The sequence below is a fragment of the Equus asinus genome, chromosome 20 (genome assembly GCF_041296235.1).
Source record: "Equus asinus isolate D_3611 breed Donkey chromosome 20, EquAss-T2T_v2, whole genome shotgun sequence".
NCBI classification, from domain to species: Eukaryota; Metazoa; Chordata; class Mammalia; order Perissodactyla; family Equidae; genus Equus; species Equus asinus.
In genome coordinates, this window is record NC_091809.1 from 70,302,558 (window position 1) to 70,323,943 (window position 21,386).

Genomic DNA, 21,386 nt, shown 5'->3' on the forward strand with positions numbered 1-21,386 from the left:
CTTTTCTTGATTTTCTTCTGAAACGCACCGAAGTGGAAAACTAAGAGATGACATTCAAAGGAAGTATTGCCAGCTTTTCACAAAGGCAATTCTCCAGAAATTCCAAGTCCCGCTGAAGATAGTGTGCCCTCGGAGCAGCAGTGGAAGTGTTCTAGAGCGCGCGGTCGCAGCGGGCCAGCCCCATGGAGACGCCGCGAGCGCGCAGGACCGCCGGCCGCCCCGCCGCTGTCGCCGCCGGCCCCGTCGGCCGCCTGCCCACCCGCCCGCCACTGGCTCCCTCCCGCTGAGGACCGCCGCCCCGAGGTGGCGCCTGAGCGCTGGCAGAGGGGCGGCGGCGGCGGAGGCTGAGCCTACTGACCCGAAAACTGTTTCTGAACTAAATAAAACAGATAAAAAGGCAATAAATACAAATAATATAATCAATCTATGAAAAGCGCACACTACCATAAACTCGTGAAAGAGGAGACTGGAATTCTTTATAGTAAGACAGTTAGAAATGAGTAATTCATTTTCTTTTTATATATTCTTGAGAGAACAATATTTACTTCTTTATTTAAAAGACATCATTGCTGGATGTAGAAATATGCTCAAATTCTTAAAAAAGAAGGGTGACATATAAAATGTCATTTAACCCATTTCCAGGTTCTGTCATTTTTTTTTTGAGGAAGATTAGCCCTGAGTTAACTGCTGCCAATCCTCCTCTTTTTGCTGAGGAAGACTGACCCTGAGCTAACATCCATGCCCATCTTCCTCTATTTTATATATGGGATGCCTACCACAGCACGGCTTTTGCCAAGCGGTGCCATGTCCGCACCTGGGATCCGAACCCGTGAACCCTGGGCAGAACATGCTAACTTAACCGCTGAGCCACCAGGCCGGCCCCCAGGTTCTGTCACTTTAACGTCATTTTGTACAGAACTGATACTGTTTTTTTACTCTTCCATGCACTTTCTCATTAAGTAATTTACAGCAATGATTTCTCAAGTTATAAGTCTTGCTCTACATAGGAGAGTACTCCAACCACGATTTTTATTTTCTCATCAATAAGAGTTTCTGACATAATCATCTAATTAAAAAATCCGTGTCATAGATTATTTACATGAAACCAAATCAGATGTTCTCAAACAGTGTTCATATGCTAAGAAGTAGAATCGTTATTGGCGGCCGCAGTCTCCAGAGTGAGGATTCTCAGGTCTCTCCTCCTACTGATGCAGGAAGAAAAAGTATGAATAGAGGATTTTTCTGCCCCCAAATTAAGGTGGTTTTCATTTTTCTTGGAACTGACAGTGGGAGTGTCAAAGAAGGAGGAGAAGGAAATCGGGAACATGGGCTAAAGGAGGGGACCGGTGGAGCACTAGGAGGGACTCCAGCAGCCTGTCAATACTCTGCTGGCCCCTGGGGCCTTCTGTGACTTCCCCTGTGTCTCTCCTACCGCACCCTGGACATTACTTTCATTTATTCGTCTTGGCTCCTGTATCTCCATCCTCTGTGTACGGTGGCTCTCTAGGTGTGCTTTGCATGTCTCCCACAATGATCTCATCATCCCTGAGGCTTCAACTGTAACTCTCCAACCTCCATCTCCAAATAGAAAATATCCCCCCGCGTTCTAAATTTGTATTTCTAAATGTCTTTTGGGCAAATCCAATGAAATGTCTTATAGACTGCTCAATCCTAATTTATTTAATATGGTCCTCAATATCATCACTCTACCTCTCCTTTAGTCATTTTCCAAACATGTTTCTTTTTTGAAAATTATTTCTAATAAATTTAAATTGTAGCTTCATTTTGTCAAGTATCTCCGTCAAAGAAGGTCAGCCTAAATACCAACAAAATGATGACAATGACAACTTACTGTTTTACAGTAGAGAATCAATGTGATGTTTACTGAAAAGATGATTTATAACTGCAAAGAAAGGTAACTGTCTGCAGTCACAGATGACAGTCATGTTGTGGCATCCCCGTCACTTCCGGTACCTCTGGACGGGAACATTTGCTCCTAGGCTAAGGCCATGGACTGGATGGCAATTCATGGAAGGTCTGGGCCAAGAGTTCAGGTCAGTCTCCTGGAATTTGATCAGAATGACATGATAGGTCAAGAGGAGGAACTCTCTTCTTGGTTACATGGAGGAGAATATTCGTTATAATGTCTTTCCCACACTCCCACTTGCCTCAATAGGTGTCAAGATCTATTTCCTGCTGTGGAGCATCTCTGGACTGTAAAGTAGAAGCGTGAGCTTTATTAATGTTGCCCAGAGTTCTTTGTACACAGCAACCCCTCTTGCTCCTTCTCTGTCACTCTCAGGTCTACCTTTTGCTATAATCACATTTGACCAGGGACAAATCAGGAATAAGCACATATGTCAGGAGACTGCCCAAATCTGAGAAACCCCTACTTCTTGTGCAATCTTGAACAAAACAAATAGGTAATACCTGATTGCCTTCAGGTTCTCTCAAATGTAATGAAAAACATCATTTTATGTTAAATATGGTGGTCATGTAAAAGGCATGTGTTTGAAATTTGTTTATTAATTATAGTGAAAATTCATCTATGATGTAATGAATAGAATATACGCAGTGGTTCTCCTCTTAATTTTTCAACTACAAATGGAAGGAAAAAAAAGCATCTATGTTTTAATGAAGTTTACTGTCCAATACAATATCTTCTTCCCAAACAGACTTGTGTCATCTGGAAAATTTTTTCCTTATTTTCTTCTAATTAAACCCCTCTTATCCATCATTCCCAGGTTTAATAATCCTTTCTTTGAGACTAACTTTGATCACTGATGAAGCATTTTTTAAAAAATTCCCATCACGTAAGTAGATAATATTCTCTATCAGTGTTATCTAATAGTCTGTAAGTTACAAGAGGTTAAGGCCAGTTCTGAGTCAAATATGATTGTAAATATAGACAAAAATGAATCTTAACTCTTATCTCATGGCATAGAAAAATTTCCGCATTATTCCAGTTATTATTGTGAAAAAGAATAATACATAGGACACATAAGTCAGTAAATATAAAAAACATCTTGGGGCAGGACCAGTGATGCAGCGGTTAAGTTCTCGGCAGCCCGGGGTTGGCTGGTTCAGATCCCGGGTGCAGATATGGCACCACTTGGCAAAAGCCATGCTGTGGTAGGCGTAGCATATATAAAGTAGAGGAAGATGGGCATGGATGTTAGCTCAGGGCCAGTCTTCCTCAGCAAAAAGAGGAGGATTGACAGCAGTTAGCTCAGGGCTAATCTTCCTCAAAAAAAACAAAGAGAAAGAAATGTAATGGGAGCCGCATATGTAACATAAAATTTTCTAGTAGCCCCAATAAGAACATTAAAATAAACAAGTGGAATTAATTTTACTATAGATTATTTAAACCAATATATCCAAAGTATTATAAATTCCATGGGTAATTATTATAAAATTATTAGTGAGATTTTTACTTTCATTTTTTTCTACTAAATCTTAGAAATCTAATGTGGGTTTTATACTGATTGCACATCTTAATTCAGACTAGCCCCTTTCAAGAGCTCAATAATCACTCATGGCTAGAATCTACAGTATTGGAGGACGCAGGATTAGAAAATTATTTAAATTATTATTTTTTTTCTAAATAGTCCTGTGCCCTTTGAAGGAAAATGAGAGAGGACAGAATAATAAGGGGAAAAGTGGAGGGAGAAAGAAAGAAGAGGCACGGGAAAAGAGAGTAGGGAACGAAAGGACTCAGACTCTGATGTGAGCGCCCTAGTGCTCACTGCATCTCCCTGGGGCCTCAGCCCTGATCCTGCTCCATTAAACCTTCTATCTTAATGAGCTCCAGCTGCTATAACAAAATACCCTAGGCTGAGTGGCTTAAACAACACATTTATTCCTCACCGTTCTGGTGGTTGAGAAGTCCAAACCTGGCAGGCGGATTTGGTTCTTGGGGAGGGCTCTCTTCCTGGCTTGCCTGACTCTGCCATCTCAGCTGTGTGCTCACAAGGAGGAAGCTCTGGTGTCTCTTCCTCTTCTTAAAGGGCACTAATCCTATCATGGGGGCTCTACCCTCATGACCTCATCTAAGTCTAATTACTCCCAGAGGCTCCACCTCTTAATACCGTCCCATTGGGGGTTAAGGGTTCATCAAATGAATTTTGAGGGGGCAAAACCATTCAGTCCATAACATCTTTCTTGGCTTCCCTCTTTCCCAATCACAGGTGCAGGTTTAGCTTCCTCTCCTTCACCGAGATCCCGGGAACTCCTGCTAAAACCTGGAGCTGCCCCTCTGGAGCTGGGAGAAGACACCTGCTCAGAGACCACTTAGCAGCGAGAGCCTCCTGCATGGGCTGCGTGTTGAGCATGGAGGTCACGATGCCAGGTCCACCTGACACTGCACTATGGGAAGCCACTACGCTCCTACCCCTGTGGGCCCTGTCCACAGAGCACAGGCCCGGTCCATGTTTCTTCTTGCTCAACCATCCTGGGAACTCACCAAAGTCTGATTGTTTCATGCAGCTCCAGCACCTCCTGACAGAATATTAGTCCTTGCCTCGAAGATCATTTCATACCTTAGAAGCCACCCAGGTTTGTGAGGATTCCTGGTTAACGCACAGTATAAAGGAGCCAGGAAACATTTCCATATACTCTTCTGAGATGGGGTACATTCAGGAGGATTGCCATGCACCCCAAATTTCTGGGTGCCTGAACAAAATTCTCTGCTGGTTCCAGAAGCGTCGTAGGAATGGCAAAGGTTAATTCCAGGAAGAGTTTCATTTAAGGAGTCTTGACCTTGCTCTCAAGGTCTCCCTGACCTGCCCATGGAGCCCAATGTGCTGGGTTTATAGTGATCTGGTCTCTGGAGAAATGCCAGCATGGACCAGAACCAGTCCCTGGGAGAACCCTGAGAGGCATGTTACGCCCCAAGGAGTATGCAGTGCCCGGACTCAGTCCTCCTGCCCTCCCACAGGACGCTGCTGGCCTCTGGACCAGACTTCAGGTGTTCACCTTCCCTACTTCTGCTCTACCCAGAACCAACTATACTATATATATATACACATACATACATTTATAATATAAATAAAACCGCACTAATCATAACGCAGCTTAATGAACTTGTAAAAGTGAAAACACCTGTGTAATCACCACCAATCACGTGAACTAGAACATTGCCTATGTTTGGGGAAGGCTCCTTTGTGCCCCTTCCCAGTAACCCCTCTTCAAATGTAACCACTATCTTCTCTTCTTTCACTATGTACATCCTCTTGAACTTAATATAAATGGGATAATTATGCCATCTTTTAAGTTAATTCATTTAATAAGCCATTTTTTGAGCAGTTTTAGGATTACAGAACAACTGAGTTGAAAGTACAGAGTTCCCATATGCCTGCTGACCACCCTACACACACACACACCACCATAGTCTTCCCTATTATTAACATTCTGCATTACTATGGTACTTTTGTTACAGTTGATGAACCATTATTGATACCTTATTTTTTTATTGAGCTAACATTGGTTTATAACATATGTTTCACGTGTGCAACATTATAATTCATCTTTACAGTACAGAATGAACTCTAAAGTGGACTTTAGTTTAAAACAGTAATACATTATTCTTAACTAAATTCTACTTTAGAGTTCATCTTTGTGTTGTACATTCTATGAGTTTTGATAAATGTTGAAAAGAAGTGGTGAGAGGACACATCATTGCCTTGTCTCTGATTTTAGCAGAAAACCAACTAGTTTTTCATTATTGAGTATGTTGCTAGCTATAGGATTTCTGTAGATGTTTTTTATCAAGTAGGGGAAGCTCCTCTCTATTCCCAGTTTGCTGAGAGATTTTCTTTTTCTTAATTGTGAATGAATGACGGATTTTGTCAAATGCTTGTTTTGTAACTATTGGTATCATGACATGATATTTTTCTTTAGCTTTTTGGTGTGATGGATTAAATTAATTGATTTTTATTATTCAATCTTTTGAGTTTGTAACTTCTTTCACTCAAATCCGTATTTGAGAGATTTATTTATGATGTGGCATATAGCAATAGTTTGTTCATTTGTTGCTGTATTTTCTTACATAAATACATGACACTTTAATTCTACAGTTGACAGACATTTGTGTTGCTCCATTTTTTTGGCTATTACTTAGGATGCTGCTGTGAACATTCGTGTACATGCCTCTTTGTGCACACATGTTCACATTTCTCTTGGCTATCTACACAGCTGTGTCATAAGATGTGCATATGTTCAGCTGTAGAAGATACTACTGAACCACATTTCAAAGTGGTTGTAGCAATGTACATTCCTACCAGAAGTGGATTCGAATCCAAATTTCTCCATATCCTCATCAACAATGAGTATTTTCAGGTTTTTTAATTAGTATTTAAAAAACTTTTAACCTTCAATTGGGTTATCATTATTTTTGAATTTAACCTTTCTATTTCTATTAGTGGACAGGATTAGAGAAAGACCTGTCATATAGAACCATACTATTGAACATGATGCTTCCTGTGATATATGGCATGGAATTTTTTATATCCAGAAGGAGAGTCACCCTCTGGCAGGAGCAGCAGCCAGGGCAGGGAATAGAGTAGAATCCCACATGCCCTACTGGGCAGACTCAAGCATCTGTTCCCATTTCAGGATGGCCCTCATATACTCACTCTGTGTGAGATCTTGCCATTACTGATGTTGTAGGTGTTGCCCTTGGACTACTTGAGTTGATTACAATTTACAAAAAGAGGAAATCATCAGATGCAAAATCTAGCCTTGACTCATGGTCATCAGAGGCTTCTGGAGATGAGAAGAGTCAAACTGTCAGCTAAAGCATTTGAATAAACTTCTCACATGTACATTTGTACTATATATATATATATATATATAAATTAAAGTTCACTCAAATGATCTTTTATAATTTTTTTCTCCTTATCACTGATTTTGAGCAATTTGATAATGATGTACCTGTTACTCCATCTTGGATGGAAACAGAAATCCAGGTGAATTTTTTTTTTTTTTGAGGAAGATCAACCCTGAGCTAACTACTGCCAATCCTCCTCTTTTTGCTGAGGAAGACTGGCCCTGAGCTAATATCCATGCTCATCTTCCTCTACTTTATATGTGTGATGCCTGCCAAAGCATGGCTTGCCAAGTGGTGCCATGTCTGCACCCGGGATCTGAACCAGGGAACCCCCGGCCGCGGAGAAGCGAAACGTGCAAACTTAATTGCTGTGCCACCGGGCTGGTCCCGAGGGTTCACACTTTAGAAAGAACAAATCTATGGATTACATAGGTTAACTCAAGGCATGGCTTCTTACTAGAGATTAGATGTGGCAGGTTGATTAAGTAGATTTAAGAAAGTTTTAATTCAATCACTGGCATCAGGGTGTGTTTCCCACTCTACAAAAATCTAATCATGTATACCAACACCTTTTCAAAGATTTGGTAACTTAATCTCTTTGAGGAAATGGGTGTGGTTTTCAGAGAATCTATATAACATCATGCAAAGAGCCAAGTTCACTCTTCTCCAGAACCATGGTCTTTGGAGTTGGCTGGGCTGCGGAGACTTCTGAAATTTACCGCTACCAGGAAGTGAGCATCTAATCCTTGAACTGAATTTAAGAGAATTACCTATTTAACAAGAATGGAAAAATCCATTCACAGTACCCAAAGGTGAGTACTCCATATACATAAAAGTAATTTTCCCTTAAAAATAGGAACTTTAATCCATATGTCTGTTTGTTTAGGTAGTTCCCAAAGAATTTAGTAGTAGAAATGGTTGCATTTAAATTTACTCCATTATATAGTTGCAATCTCTCTTCTTTCTACATATTTTATGAGTTAATATGATTAATATGATTATTTTTCCTCTTATTTTTTGTGTAATTTGATGGTTCATGTATAACTGAGGGTACAGAAGATAATTGGCACCAGGTAGCTTGCAGTTTTTTAGGTGGTGCAATAAATATACGCTAATTGTATTATGTTGCCATAGGTAGTAATTCATGTATCCATGTCTACTGAGCGATTCATATTATGCTATCTATATGTATATATATGTACATGTTTGTATAACAGGTCTACATAGAATACTGGTCTATTCAATGTGCTGTATTACTCAAAAAAAACTCATGTTAGGTTGAGAGTTTAAAATGATGTGTCTTCAGTTTTCAGTTTCAGACTTGGATTTCAGTTTTCAGAGTTAGATTTTAGACTGTTTGTGAACCGGAGAGACCTACAGAAAACTGACACTCTTTAATATGAGGAAGTTATAGATGTGGGACGTCTCTCTGAATTCACCTAGGATGAAAATAAGAACTCTGTAGTGAGCCAAATCCATTTATTTTAAAACGCAATAGTCATTTGCTGCTGATAGTCATTTTGACTTGAGGTATACATCATTTCATAGAGAGTGAGAATTCTAGATAATGAGTCTGATTGGCTTATGAGTGTGTTGCTAACCTCTTCTTTTTATCATTAATTTCTTGAATGTATCAGGGTTGATATAGGAGATAAGTTCAATTGCTTTGAAATTTTCGCAATGAAGGTAATAGGTAGGATCTGAACAAACTATATAACATTTAGCTTCAAGTGAATCAACTTTCTGTATTAAAAATAAGATAGAATATGAGGAGAGGATGTTCCTAACAAAATATTCTAGGCCATTAAAACAAGTAAATTTGATTGTATGAATTGAGTGAGTGTATGTCTAGCATGGTTGTGTAAGCAATGGTAAAACAGTAGGGGGGTTCTTTCTTCTGTTTCCACAGCACATTACACGTTTCTTCATTATAACAATTTCCTTTTTATTTTATTTTATTCTTTTTTAGTAAGATTACCCCTGAGCCAACATCTGTGCCCATCTTCCTCTATTTTATATGTGGGATGCCTGCCACAGCATGGCTTAATAAGCGGTGCATAGTCCACACCCAGGGTCCAAACTGGCCAACCCCAGGCTGCTAAGCAAGTGTGCGAATTTAACTGCTAGCCACTGGGCCAGGCCCAACAATTTCCTTTTTTAAAACTTGTTTTATATCACCTGTCAAACTCTGCGTGAATGATTACCAGAATGTTGTCTTCTTTACTATGACTTCTTATAGTAGACTACTGTCAGTAGAGTTTAGAGATCAGTAAATGTGGCTTGATTTAACGTTAATCTTGGACACTGAAGTTTAGTGTTTTTTTCTATCAGTAAGATCTATATTTGAGTACTGAATCAATCATGTTTTCAATGTGTGATTTTTAGACAGGTGACTTATTTTACTTAAACTATGTCAAGTTTCCTCATCATTAAGTGTTGGTAAAAATAGGAAATGTTAATGGTATTGTTGAGGAGATTAAGATAGGTAATCCTGATAAGAGGAGCCAATCCAATGCTGAGAATTAGTAAAGGATAAGTATTACCTTATACTATTAGGATTTTAGTATTACCATCAGCAATGTTATCAATCTAGAAATGATTATATTCAATGATGAATTCTTGGCCACCTTACAACCCATCCTACACAGGGCTAATCCAAACTTTCTCCCTGTCCTCAAACTACCCCCTCATTTTGGGCATGTTTGAGTGAAGGGCTTTCTATATCATTAAAGATTTTGTGGTCAGCACTCAGAAGTCCATAAATCCCCCTCATAAGCTTTTATTTAGAAATATATCTGCAGGCATCATAGCCTCATTGCTATGCATTTTTTTAAAGAGGTATCTTAAAGCTAATTTTATACTTGTTCAATAAAGCAATTGTTTACTTCATGTATTGTGGACCAAAAATAAATGTTCAGCCTTGGAAATATGCAACACCTCTCATTCAAGTTCTCATAGGCAGAGAAGATAACAGCTAGCATATAATTGTAGAAAACATTTACACACAATCTATGGTGACTGAAAGTATGTATTTTTTAATTGAATAATTTAACATATTACTTGATGGTAACAAAGTGAGGAACTTATTAACAAGTAATCTTTGGGCTGATACTGTTTTACCAGGGTTTTTCACATCCATTCATGATTCTTGCCTGAATATATTATTAATTATGACGGTTGTAAAATGAATTTTCTATTTCCTTAATTCCTCTTCCATTTATTGATTGCCAGTCCCAGAGTTGGTTATGCCTCAATGACATTGTCAAAGACCCATGTCTTCCACTTCTATGTTATGCTCAGGGTGTATGCTCTGGTTTCTGGGCAAGTACACATTGCGGTCACAAAATGACAGTCTCATGCATCATTCAAACACTGTCCAGAGGAACATAAAACAGTTGACTCTTCTTTATGTTTCTTTTCAGGAGCAAATAAACCTTTTAAAGATCCTCCTACTAAGATTTCCTTAAACCTCATTGGCCAAATAGGGTCAAATGGCCATGTAATCAGTCACTGGCAAAGGGATAAGGATGATTATTTTAGGTGAAATATGACCCACATTCTGTGGCTGGGGATTGGATCTGAACTACTGATTCCCAGGTCCATTTAGAAGAGAGGACATAGATAAACAAAATTGGAATTGCACTAGGGAGCTGGAACCCTGATAGGAAGGCCTTGTTTGACATATCAATATGCTGACTCATGAGGACTCTCTGTTCCTCAGCATCCTTTATCTGTAATATGAAACACATAGCCTGTCCTGCTATATACAATACACTAGCGTATTTGTACGAACAGCAAGTAGATAATTCTCATGCTCCTTAGTATTTTTAATGATTTTGAAAATGCACTTCTTTCAAGGCCCATGACAAAATAATTTTCTCTTTCTTTTCTTTTCTCTCCTCAGAAACATGGATTCCAACGTCTTCCAGAATCAATTTACTTGCTCCATGTGCATGAATTATTTCATAGACCCAGTCACTATAGGCTGTGGCCACAGCTTTTGTTTGCCTTGTCTCTGTATCTGCTGGGAGGGAGCCCAACATCCTCCTCGCTGCCCCGTGTGCAGGGAAATATCACATCAAACGAATTTTAAAACCAATATTATTTTGAGGACACAGGTATTCCTTGCCAGACGGGCAAGACCATACCAGTTCCTGAGCTCTGCAGAACAGATGTGTGAGATACACCTGAAAACAAAGAACTTCTTCTGTGAGGTTATCAAGGACTTTGTCTGCTCTGCTGTAAATCTAAGGAGCATGTGGCTCATAGACATTGTTCCATTGATTGGATTGCTGAGGAATACCGGGTAAGCAATGTCTGGGAGAGGAGTTTGAATCTGGGCTATCCACTATCTGAGAGATTATGAAAAAGGAAGTGAAGATGATTATTATTCATGTATGTGACATAGAAAGCAGATATTGACTAGTATTATGTGTCAAGCACTAGGATAAACTTCTGAAGAAAATGTCCTCAATCTTAGAGCACTTACATTTAAAATCTTAACAACTTGAGTTGATGGTAGTGCTGATGCTGATCGTGATTGAAATTGGTAATTCAAACCAAAGTGGTAGTTCAATAGTGATTGAAGCTGTAAGATCAAGGTAGAGAAATCTGTTAATTTCAGTAACGATTATTGGCCACTATAACTGTGATTGCAAAACCCTACTCTAATGGACTCTATTTGGAAACACTGTCTTAGCTAAATGTAGGATAGTGGGAGATAAGAACTAGCATCACAACAACTAAAATCAGAGACAGGATTCACTTAACAAAAGTTGGTTAGGTGATAAAGTTTGAGGGCCAGTTTCCACCATGGTGAAACACCCTTTTCAACATAGGTTTATTCCATGGTTATAAAAGTCTCCCATACTTGACAATGAAAATGCATTGGCTCTTCGCCCTCTTTAGTGACCATGTATCTTTCTACAGTGCCTGCTCCTCTACATCTGTTAGGATCTGACATTTTTAGTATCAGCTTCTCTGATGCTCACATTTCTGGTTCTTTTGCAGCAAGAGCTCCTGAAACAAATGAGGTTTGTGTGGGAAAAGACACAAGAAAATCAGAGAAATCGAAACAGAGAAATCAGGAAAATCAGAACATGGGAGGTAAGCAAGGGACTCTGTTTCCTTCAGCACCGGCTTGGGATGCATAGTGATTATACAATAAGAACTTGAGCTAAAATCGTAATGTTTGTGGACTTCTATGTGTGACTAACCATTAGCAAAAAGAGTTCCACCTAATCATGTACGAGAAGTATGTCCCTTTGTTAGGATTTTGACTAAAAAATATCAAGCTAAAAGGCTTTATTTCCTGGGTAACACTATAACACACCAAAAGGTATAGAAAAATCACTATCATCATGGGATATAATAATCAGTGGATACGATAAACACAGGGTTTCCTAGAAGTAAAAAAAAGTCTTTGAATATTCAGAAAGATATTTATTGATTATTTTGATGGTAAAGGACAATTTGAAATTGGAAATTCATGGGGATATCAGGCATGTAAATGTGAGAGTTGGAGACTAGAAACTAGAGGAATCATGAGGAAGCTGGGGTTCTACAAAGCTCATCCTGGTTAACACGTGTTATAAGAGAGGCAGTGCTGACATATGGCTGGAAGTGGAGCACAGGTCAGTTCAAAATGTGACCAAAATGCATGGCTGATGACTTTAAGTCTATCATTTGTTGATTCAAAAAGATGAATTGAACGCTACTAATAGGAGAGGTGAAATAAAAGTACATCTATGTTCTTCTCATAGAGGTGAAGATTTCCTGACGGAAATACATGAACAAACAATGTTAAAGACACTTCTCCCCCCTAATGAAGGGATCAGAATGGGGCTGTGTGAATGACAAGGAGCTATAACAAAATTCTCTTGATTATTTAATGGTGATATCCTTACAGATATAACTTACAATATTTTTCCTTTGAGATATCCAGTGCCTACTGTGTCTTAGTAATTGTTCTAAGCCAATGTAGAAATAGACAAAAGGAACAGATTGTCTTGCACTCAAGGATCTTGTGAGGTAGTGGCGGGAGACCACAAGTCAAAATATAAAATTTATAGTATGATCCATTGTGATCATTGCTTTTGAGAAAGGTAAATAAATAAAGTAGCTTTGAAAAAATTGAATTTTAAATATAGTTATCAGAATAAATGTACTATGGAAGATCACATTTGGGCAGATAGCTGCATGAGGTCAGAAATTGAGGCACGTGGTTATTTGGGGAAATAGCTTTTTAGGAAGAGATAACACATCTCAGCCTAAACATTATTTCTCCACACTACACTTGCCTTTCTTTCTCCATTGTGAAGACCCTGATATGAAGGAGAATGAGTGAAAGCACAGAAATTTGAAGTCAGACCTAAAAGTTGAATGTGATGTATTTATGAGTAGTACAGTTAAGCACGTTAAGTGCTGGAACCGTATGTAAGATGAACCAAAGCTTTATTTGGAATACTGAGGTTTCATGTGACTAGTGTGGTGAACAGAAGGATCCAAGTGGAGCATAGATCAAGGAGACAGATAATTAGGTGTGATATTACTGAAGATTCATCTAATATATGCTAAGAAGTTCAACTAAACAGAATACAAGTGAAAGACTCAGAAGGAGTTTAAGCAAAGAAGAAATATGATCACCATACTTTTTTGGAAACTTCATTCAGATTGCAGTTTAGAGAGAATATTGATTGGAAGACTTCAAAATGAGAGCCAAGAACTCAAGTAGGAGACAGTTGAGAAATCCTTCAAGGAAAGATCAGGAGTGGATTGATCACAGATAACGGGAAGTGAAAGGATTCTAGGGATATTTTTTATGGAAGGAAATGTCAGAAAATGTGATTTGTTTGATGTAGAATGTTAAAAGGGTGAAATTGAAAAAATGAGATAGGTTCTGCTTTGAAATTGGAGCATAACTAAGATTGGAGATGGAGGAGGTATAGGTGGTTTGGATTAAGATAAACTTACTCTGAGAAGCGTTGCACTTTAAGTTTCTGTGAGATATCCTACCAGAAATATGCAGTAGGCAATTGGATGAATGAGGTCAGAGCTTATGTGAAAGATTGGCCTGGACAGGGACATTTCACAATTGTCAGCATATTCTAGGTGTTGTAATAGATGAATACCACATGAGATTTTTTAGAAAGAAAAGAATAAAGTTTTCACATGGAAAGATAACTTGGGGAGTCCCTGTACTAATGGGTCCAGTTAACTAGGAAAGAAGAGCTGGTAAAAGTAAAATGATGGAAGGTAAACAGAGAGGGATTTGTTTGAAGCCCACAGTATGTGGGTTTTATAGAAAGAAGAACTGGTGAAATATGAAAACTTCTTAGCAACATGCATATAAAAATATGTGGATTCAGCAAAAGAGGTTTTGGTGAGATGAAGAGTGTGGTTTCATTAAAATGTTGGGAATGGAAGAGACATTTTATTTTATTTTTTGAAGATTTTATTCTTCCTTTTTCTCCCCAAAGCCCCCCAGTACATGGTTGTATATTTTTAGTTGTGGGTCCTTTTAGTTGTGGCATGTGAGACGCCACCACCTCAGCATGGTCTGATGAGTGGTACCAAGTCCGCACCCAGGATCCAAACCGACGAAACCCTGGGATGCCGAAGCGGAGCGCGCAAATTGAACCACTCGGCCACAGGGCTGGCTCCTGATGTTTTATTTTGTTTTCAAAACAATGTGAGAAAATAAACCATATTTAAAAGTTGAGAGGAATGAAGGGAAAGAGAAAATGAAAAAAGAGTGAGAAGGAGGGAATTCATACTGGGAGGTAGTTGTCTATTGACCGAGTCTCCAAGGATAGCGTAGAAGTCAGCTAAGTGGAGGGCATAGTCTTGGAGAGGAAGCATCAAGCTGTATTTGGACATAGAAGGTTGTGGTTTGCATGCAGTTTGCTGCCCTGGAAGTAACAGTTTTAGAAATGCCTTATCTTATTCTATGAAGTAATATTTCCTATAATTTCCTGAAAACAAAGAGTCACTCTGTAGGTAATGTATCTGAAGATAAAAGAGACTGAATGGATTTAGATATACTACATAAGACAATTATTAAATCACAAGTACCTGTTTTTAAGAAAATGTGGTTTTTTTTTTTTTTAAAGATTGGCACCTGAGGTAACAGCTGTTGTCAATGTTCTTTTTTTTTCTGCTTTATCTCCCCAAATGCTCTCCCGTGCATAGTTGTATATCTTAGTTGCAGGTCCTTCTAGTTGTGGCATGTGGGACGCCACCTCAACGTGGCCTGGTGAGCGGTGCCATGTCCGCGCCCAGGATCCAAACGGGTGAAGTCCTGGGCCGCCGAAGTGGAGACTGCGAACTTAACTCCTCGGCCACGAGGCCGGCCCCAAAAATGTGGATTTTTGAGGGAATGTGGTTAGAGTCAAGATTTTGACTTCTGGTGCAATTAGATAAACAATGAAATGAGTAGGGGAAATAAAAGATTCCCTAAATTTCTGTTTTCAATGAATGTACCAAATTGCTAAATGTCAGAAGACAAACAGTAGATAATAAGACATGGATAAAATCAGCCTGAATATGTGATCTAATTAATCCATTGTCACTTCAGGGTTATGTGACTCTACGGAGGAAGATGATCCGCACTGAATATCAGAAGGTGTGTCAATTGCTCTACAAGGAAGAGAAACATCACTTGGAGAGAATAGAAAAGGAAAGCAGAGAGATTTTGCAACAGCTCAAGGAAAGTGAAGACAGTATGGACCTAAAGGGGAAACTCCTAAGAGGAATGTATGAGGAGCTCAAGGAAATGTGCCATAAACCAGACATGGAACTGCTGCGGGTAAGGACTGAGGAATGGAAAGTCACGGGCTGCTTGGATAGTCCATATTAGTCCATGTTCTCTTTGGCTTCCATCACCTGTTTGGAATGATATTTTCTGATGCTTTGATAAGGGTTTTACATTTCTGGGTAAAGCTAATGACCAAGGGTCATTCTTGCCATACACAACAATAACAAGGGTTTGTGAAAAAGTAGGTAACAAAAATCCTAGAGAATAATTCCTTCTAAAATTCTGCTAATACACATTCAACGACTGAACTACTGCAACAGAGAAGCTTGTTTGAAGATATATGGATATGTATCTGGAGCTGACAACAATGAGAAATTTGAGTCTATACAATTCATTTTCCCTTTCTGTTTCCATGTACATGATATGATTTCCTGAAATTTGAGTTCTCTCACCCTTGGGAATAAGAAATAAGTCTCCACTATGAATCTTGTGATGTATACTAAGACTTTATCTTTTCGTTTTTCTCTTTACAGCATTTTGAAAACATTGAAAAGGTAAGTTTGCCCCTATATTAAAGGTTTGAGATTTGTAATAGTGATCCAACTGCTGCTGCTGAAATGGGAGCATAATTTATTATGATAATATAACCTCTTTCATAATATATTTATTTTTCCTTTCTCAAAAGGTGGAAACGGTTTTGTTGTTTTCTTTAAGGTGAAGTTGGGCAGAGGTGTTCTTTGCAGGGTTTGTGCAAAAATTGCATGAAGACAACTACCATTCCTTATTTTAATTTTTAGAAATGTAAAAAGACATTGAGGATGTGGCCCAAAGTCATGACAAGATTGTGTGGGAGATTAAGTGTTTCACAGAAGCTTCAAGTGGGAGCCGGGAGGCATAGGCAGGCTCATCAAAGGTTTGGGGCTTCCATATGTAGCACGTGGCAGTCTCTGACTTCAAATGGAAAGTTTGTCTGGTGCACGAAGTGAAGCTGGGTCCTAGGAAGCAGCATCCCTGTCCAAGCTAAACTCCTCAACCTCTTGCTGTGGTTAAATAGACAATGAGCATTTCAGAGGTGACTAGTGTGGATTAGAAATCAAAATGTCCTTCTTGAATGTTCTCAATTTGTGGCCATTTTGCATAGCTCTGTGATTGGCTAAGAGGAACCAGATACAATCATGATTGATTTGAATTGCATGCTAGGATTGAACTGTGAGGAGGTGGGATTGGATTTATTTTAATTCATAAAATTAATCGACATTTCCTTCATTCCCTAGTTTGTGGAGTTACATTCATAACCCTTGATCCTACTTATGCAGATTTTAATGAAGTATCTTCCTTAGGACGTAGATAGAATCATTGTGATGAAATGTTTGAGCTAAGAAAGAATAACTACATGTCCTTCTTTGCAGGAGTGAGTCAGTGCAGCTGCACATGCCCCAACCTGTGGACCCACAGCTCAGTTCATGGCCCATCACTGGACTGATAGACAGGCTCAACCGATCCCAAGGTAACAGGCAACTTTTTGGTGGTACAGCTGCAAATTCTCCTCTCTTAGTAATCTTTCACCAGTGCTCAATCTATGGTTTCTTTTCTGGGATCATTTATTACCAAATTCATCTTTATGAAAAAAAACTAACTGATATCTAGAGAAAAGCCAAATATGATAGATTGTAAAACCTATCTGAAAGTAAACAGTAGGCCAAGATATTTGGTGCCTGAAGCATGTTGAGCTTTAGTGTGAACTGTTCACACGAAGCATGTAAATCTGCAGGTACATTCAGTGCCCTCCAAGTTTTAGGTAGGTGTGGTTATCGTTGGTAGCGAGATGCTTGGGTTGTTCTAACTTTTGTTTTTAAAACTTTTTGTAATAAATACACTTTACTAAGAGCATATTTTATTCACATTATGCAAAAATGGTTTGTATAATCAATTTTATTAAAAACATAAAATGAATGTTCATATACAACATCCACAAAGTAAGCTGACAATTTATTTCACTAGATTTATCCTTTCCTTCTCCAAAGATACTCTGGCAGTAACTTCTCACAAAGAAACCACTTCTAAAAAAGATACTGATTTTTCTTTCAATTTATTTTACTTTTACGTGCTTTAGTTAAAAACCCTCAGTCTGAGGCAAAGTGATCACTCTTTAGGAATAATAATAATAATATTTATTATATTGTATTTATTATTATTATATTATAAATTATTATCATCATTTCACATTTTCTGAGGAGATGGGCAGGCTACTTCTGTAATTGACTGTGAGTTATTAATGATTTCCCAATTTCAAATGTTCCAGAGAAAATACCCAGAGTTTAATGATATCTCTCTTGTTTATAACTTCAAGAAAATTCATGATTTTCTCCCATTTTACCCAGTTAAAGACTTGCTTGTGGGGCCGGCCCCGTGGCCAAGTGGTTAAGTTAATGCACTCTGCTTCTGCAGCCCAGGGTTTCACTGGTTCGGATCCTGGGCACGGACATGGCACGGCTCATCAGGCCATGCTGAGGCGACGTCCCACATGCCACAACTAGAAGGACCCACAACTAAAATATACAACTGTGTACTGGGGGGATTTGGGGAGAAAAAGCAGAAAAAAAAAAAAGGATTGGCAACAGTTGTTAGCTCAGGTGCCAATCTTTAAAAAGAAAAGACTTGCCCGTTCGGGAGACAGACCAGTATAACTTGGACTACAGCAGCTACCTCTTCTCTCGCTCACTGTCCTGGCCCATTTCCAGTGAAGCTAGGAAACCAAGATGCTATATAAAGCCCACGTCCATCAGGGATTTGTTAACACTATTCATTAACGTGACTGTATCCTTCTTCTTGCAGTGTATATTTCCTTGGATAATGAAATAGTCACTGGTCATATCCCCCTGTTTGAAAATCTGCGGTGTCTTCTCTTTGGTGCTGATCATCCCAAGGTTGCCAATAATCCAACAAGATCTAAATATTTTTTTGCATGGGGAACCCAGTCATTCACTTCTGGTCAACACTATTGGGAGGTGAATGTGGGGAACTGTTGGAACTGGGTCATTGGATTTTGTAATGATTCTTGGACAATGAGGAATGACATGGTTGTTGACTCAGAGGGAATTTTTCTACTTTTTTGTGTCAAAGAGGACAATGGGTGCAGTCTTTTTACCTCCTCTCCACTATTACCTCAGTATGTAGAAAGGCCTCTAGGCTATGTCGGGGTGTTCCTGGATTATGAATGTGGTGTAGTGAGCTTTGTTAATGTGGCCAATAGTTCCCTCATTTGTAGTTTCCTCTCATGCTCTTTCTCGTCTCCTCTCAAACCTTTTCTTTGCTCTGGACTCCCATAATGAGGGACCAGTCAGAAACCTGACCATGTGGGTCAAGGTTGTAACAGCCAAGAGAACTAACTTAGTGCCTATTTGATTTTAACTTCCTCTTCCTTCATAAAATGTATTGACTATTTTTAGAGGGGCTGATAATGTTAAGTGTATGAATTTGTTTCAGTTCTCTTTAAATAAAAATAATTTCTCTTAGAATACTGTGCGATCTTTATTTTGTGTCTTGTCTTTTCACTTGATTTCTAAGGTAGCTGGAGGTAAGACAATACCTGGGTGTGCTTACTCAGCTTAATGGCTTAATGCAAGAGCACAGGTTTCTTCTCAAAGACTTGGAATTCTCTTCTCCCTGCTCTGCATCCACTAAATCAAGTTTCTGCCTCAAGTCTCAGTTTTAAAATCTCTTTTTCATGGAACTATTTTTAACGTTTCTGGACTAAATGAGGTTGCCTGATTGTATGGACTCAGAACACCTTGTACTTTTCTTTGTAAAGCTCACAACCTAATATTGGCCTCCCTTCTAGTTTACCTATTATAAGCAAAGGTTGTCTGCTTTATGTACATATATATTCTGAGTAGGTAACACAAAGCTTAAGATATAATTGACATGCACCTGCAACTAAGATATACAACTGTGTACAGGGCCGGTTTGGGGGAGATAAAGCAGAAAAAAAAAAAAAAAAAGATTGGCATCAGTTGTTAGCTCAGGTGCCAATCCTTAAAAAAAAAAAAAGGTTGGCAACAATTGTTAGCCCAGGTGCCAATCTTAAAAAAAAAAAAAAGATATAATTGACATGCAATAAATGTGTGAGTTAGTTAATAGATATACAATGTAATAAGTAAAAACTTGCTATATCACTTTTAAAAAGCCTTCCAAATGTAACCAAAATCAAATTAGAATACTGAGGAATATTAGTTAATAAAGATGTGAATTAGGCTGACTTTCCAATTCGTAGGATCAGCAAATTATAACAGAGACACAAACTATTGATGGATACATATCTTAAAAGAATGACATTGATAGAGATACTAAGACTGTACATCTGGGAGGTTTCAGTAATTTTAATCATGATAGCTATAGTCACAGATATCTTGAATTTATATTTATCAGATTATACAGGAAAACTTTTTGCTATGGAAATTAAAAAGTACTCAAGAGATAAATTGCATTTGAAGTGGTTCTAAAATCCAGGGGTCTAATGACAGATGAGTTGCATGATGGATTATTTGATGACAGAAGCAATATGAACATACAATTTTTTTTTGAGGAAAATTAGCCCTGAGCTAACATCTGCTGCCAATCTTCTTTTTGCTGAGGAAAACTGGCCCTGAGCTAACATCTGTGCCCATCTTCCTCTAGTTTATAAATGGGACACCTACCACAGCTTGGCTTACCAACCAGTGCCATGTCCGCACCTGGGATCCGAATCAGCAAACCCCAGGCTGCTAAAGCTGAACATGTGAACTTAACTGCTGCACCACCAGGCCAGCCCCCCAGAACATACAATTTTATAGTACTATATATTTTAATAACATCATAATCTTTTAATAATAATCCTTACCTATTTTTAAATTTTATTTTACATTAGAATAAAAATAGTAAGATGAAGAAATACAACAGTAAGGGAGAACAAGCAAACATTTATTGTGGAGAGATATATAAAGCTAGTTAAATTGAAGTAAAGTTTAAATAATTTGTGTCTCATTCCCTTCCATTGTAAGAATAATCAGTATCTTAGAACATGTTCTTGAACGTGAATTATTTCATGGCAGTGCCCTTATAAGAAGAAGTGACATTAATTTTTTATATTCAAGAATAACCCATGAAAATATTTATGAGAATACATCATAAGAAATAACCAGCAGGGCCAGCCCCATGACCGAGTGGTTAAGTTTGCATGCTCCTCTTTGGCGACCCAGGGTTTCACCAGTTCAGATCCTGGGCGCAGACCTAGCACCACTCGTCAAGCCATGCTGAGGTGGTGTCCCACATAGTCGAACTAGAAGGACCTACAATTAGAATATACAACTATGTACTGGGGGGCTTTGGGGAGAAGAAGAAAGAAAAAAAAGATTGGCAACAGATGTTAGCTCAGGGCCAATCTTTAAAAAAATAAAAAGAAATGACTAACATTTCTAGAAAGAATCCTAGGTGTAGGCAGTGGATGGCAGAAATTTAAATATATTACTTCTTTTAGTCCTCACTACAATTATAAGTAGAATAGAAATAGAAACAATAATTTCTGGTTTTAAGATGAGGGTAATGAGGCAAGAAGAGTTAAGAAATCAGCTCAATTCACTACTATGAAGAATTATATGGCAACAAATTTGACAACCTATAAGAAATAGAAATTCTTAGAAACATACAACCTACCAAGACTGAATCATGAAGAAATACAAAATCTGAACACTAGATTAATCCTTACTAGATTATAAATGAGATTGAATTAATAATCCAAAACCTTCCAGCAAACAAAAGTCCAGGGCC

At 38.5% G+C, this 21,386-nt stretch overlaps 1 protein-coding gene across 1 annotated transcript; it reads left to right on the forward strand.

The window, feature by feature from the left end:
- The first annotated feature begins 7,500 nt into the window (after positions 1-7,500).
- LOC106827485 (tripartite motif-containing protein 77-like) lies at positions 7,501-18,910 on the forward strand. Its single transcript, XM_070491513.1, has 6 exons — positions 7,501-7,557; positions 11,837-11,932; positions 12,846-12,851; positions 14,663-14,682; positions 16,994-17,088; positions 18,417-18,910. The coding sequence occupies exons 1-6, from the start codon at positions 7,501-7,503 to the stop codon at positions 18,908-18,910; spliced, it is 768 nt and encodes a 255-aa protein (XP_070347614.1).
- The last annotated feature ends 2,476 nt before the right edge of the window (positions 18,911-21,386 follow it).

Coding starts and splice junctions, on each gene's coding strand:
- LOC106827485 (XM_070491513.1), top strand. CDS start 7,501: ATGGTCTTTGGAGTTGGCTGGGCTGCGGAGACTTCTGAAATTTACCGC. Junction 7,558..11,836: donor AAATTTACCGCTACCAGGAA/GTGAGCATCTAA, acceptor GTTCTTTTGCAG/CAAGAGCTCCTGAAACAAAT. Junction 14,683..16,993: donor GGCATAGTCTTGGAGAGGAA/GCATCAAGCTGT, acceptor TCTTTGCAGGAG/TGAGTCAGTGCAGCTGCACA.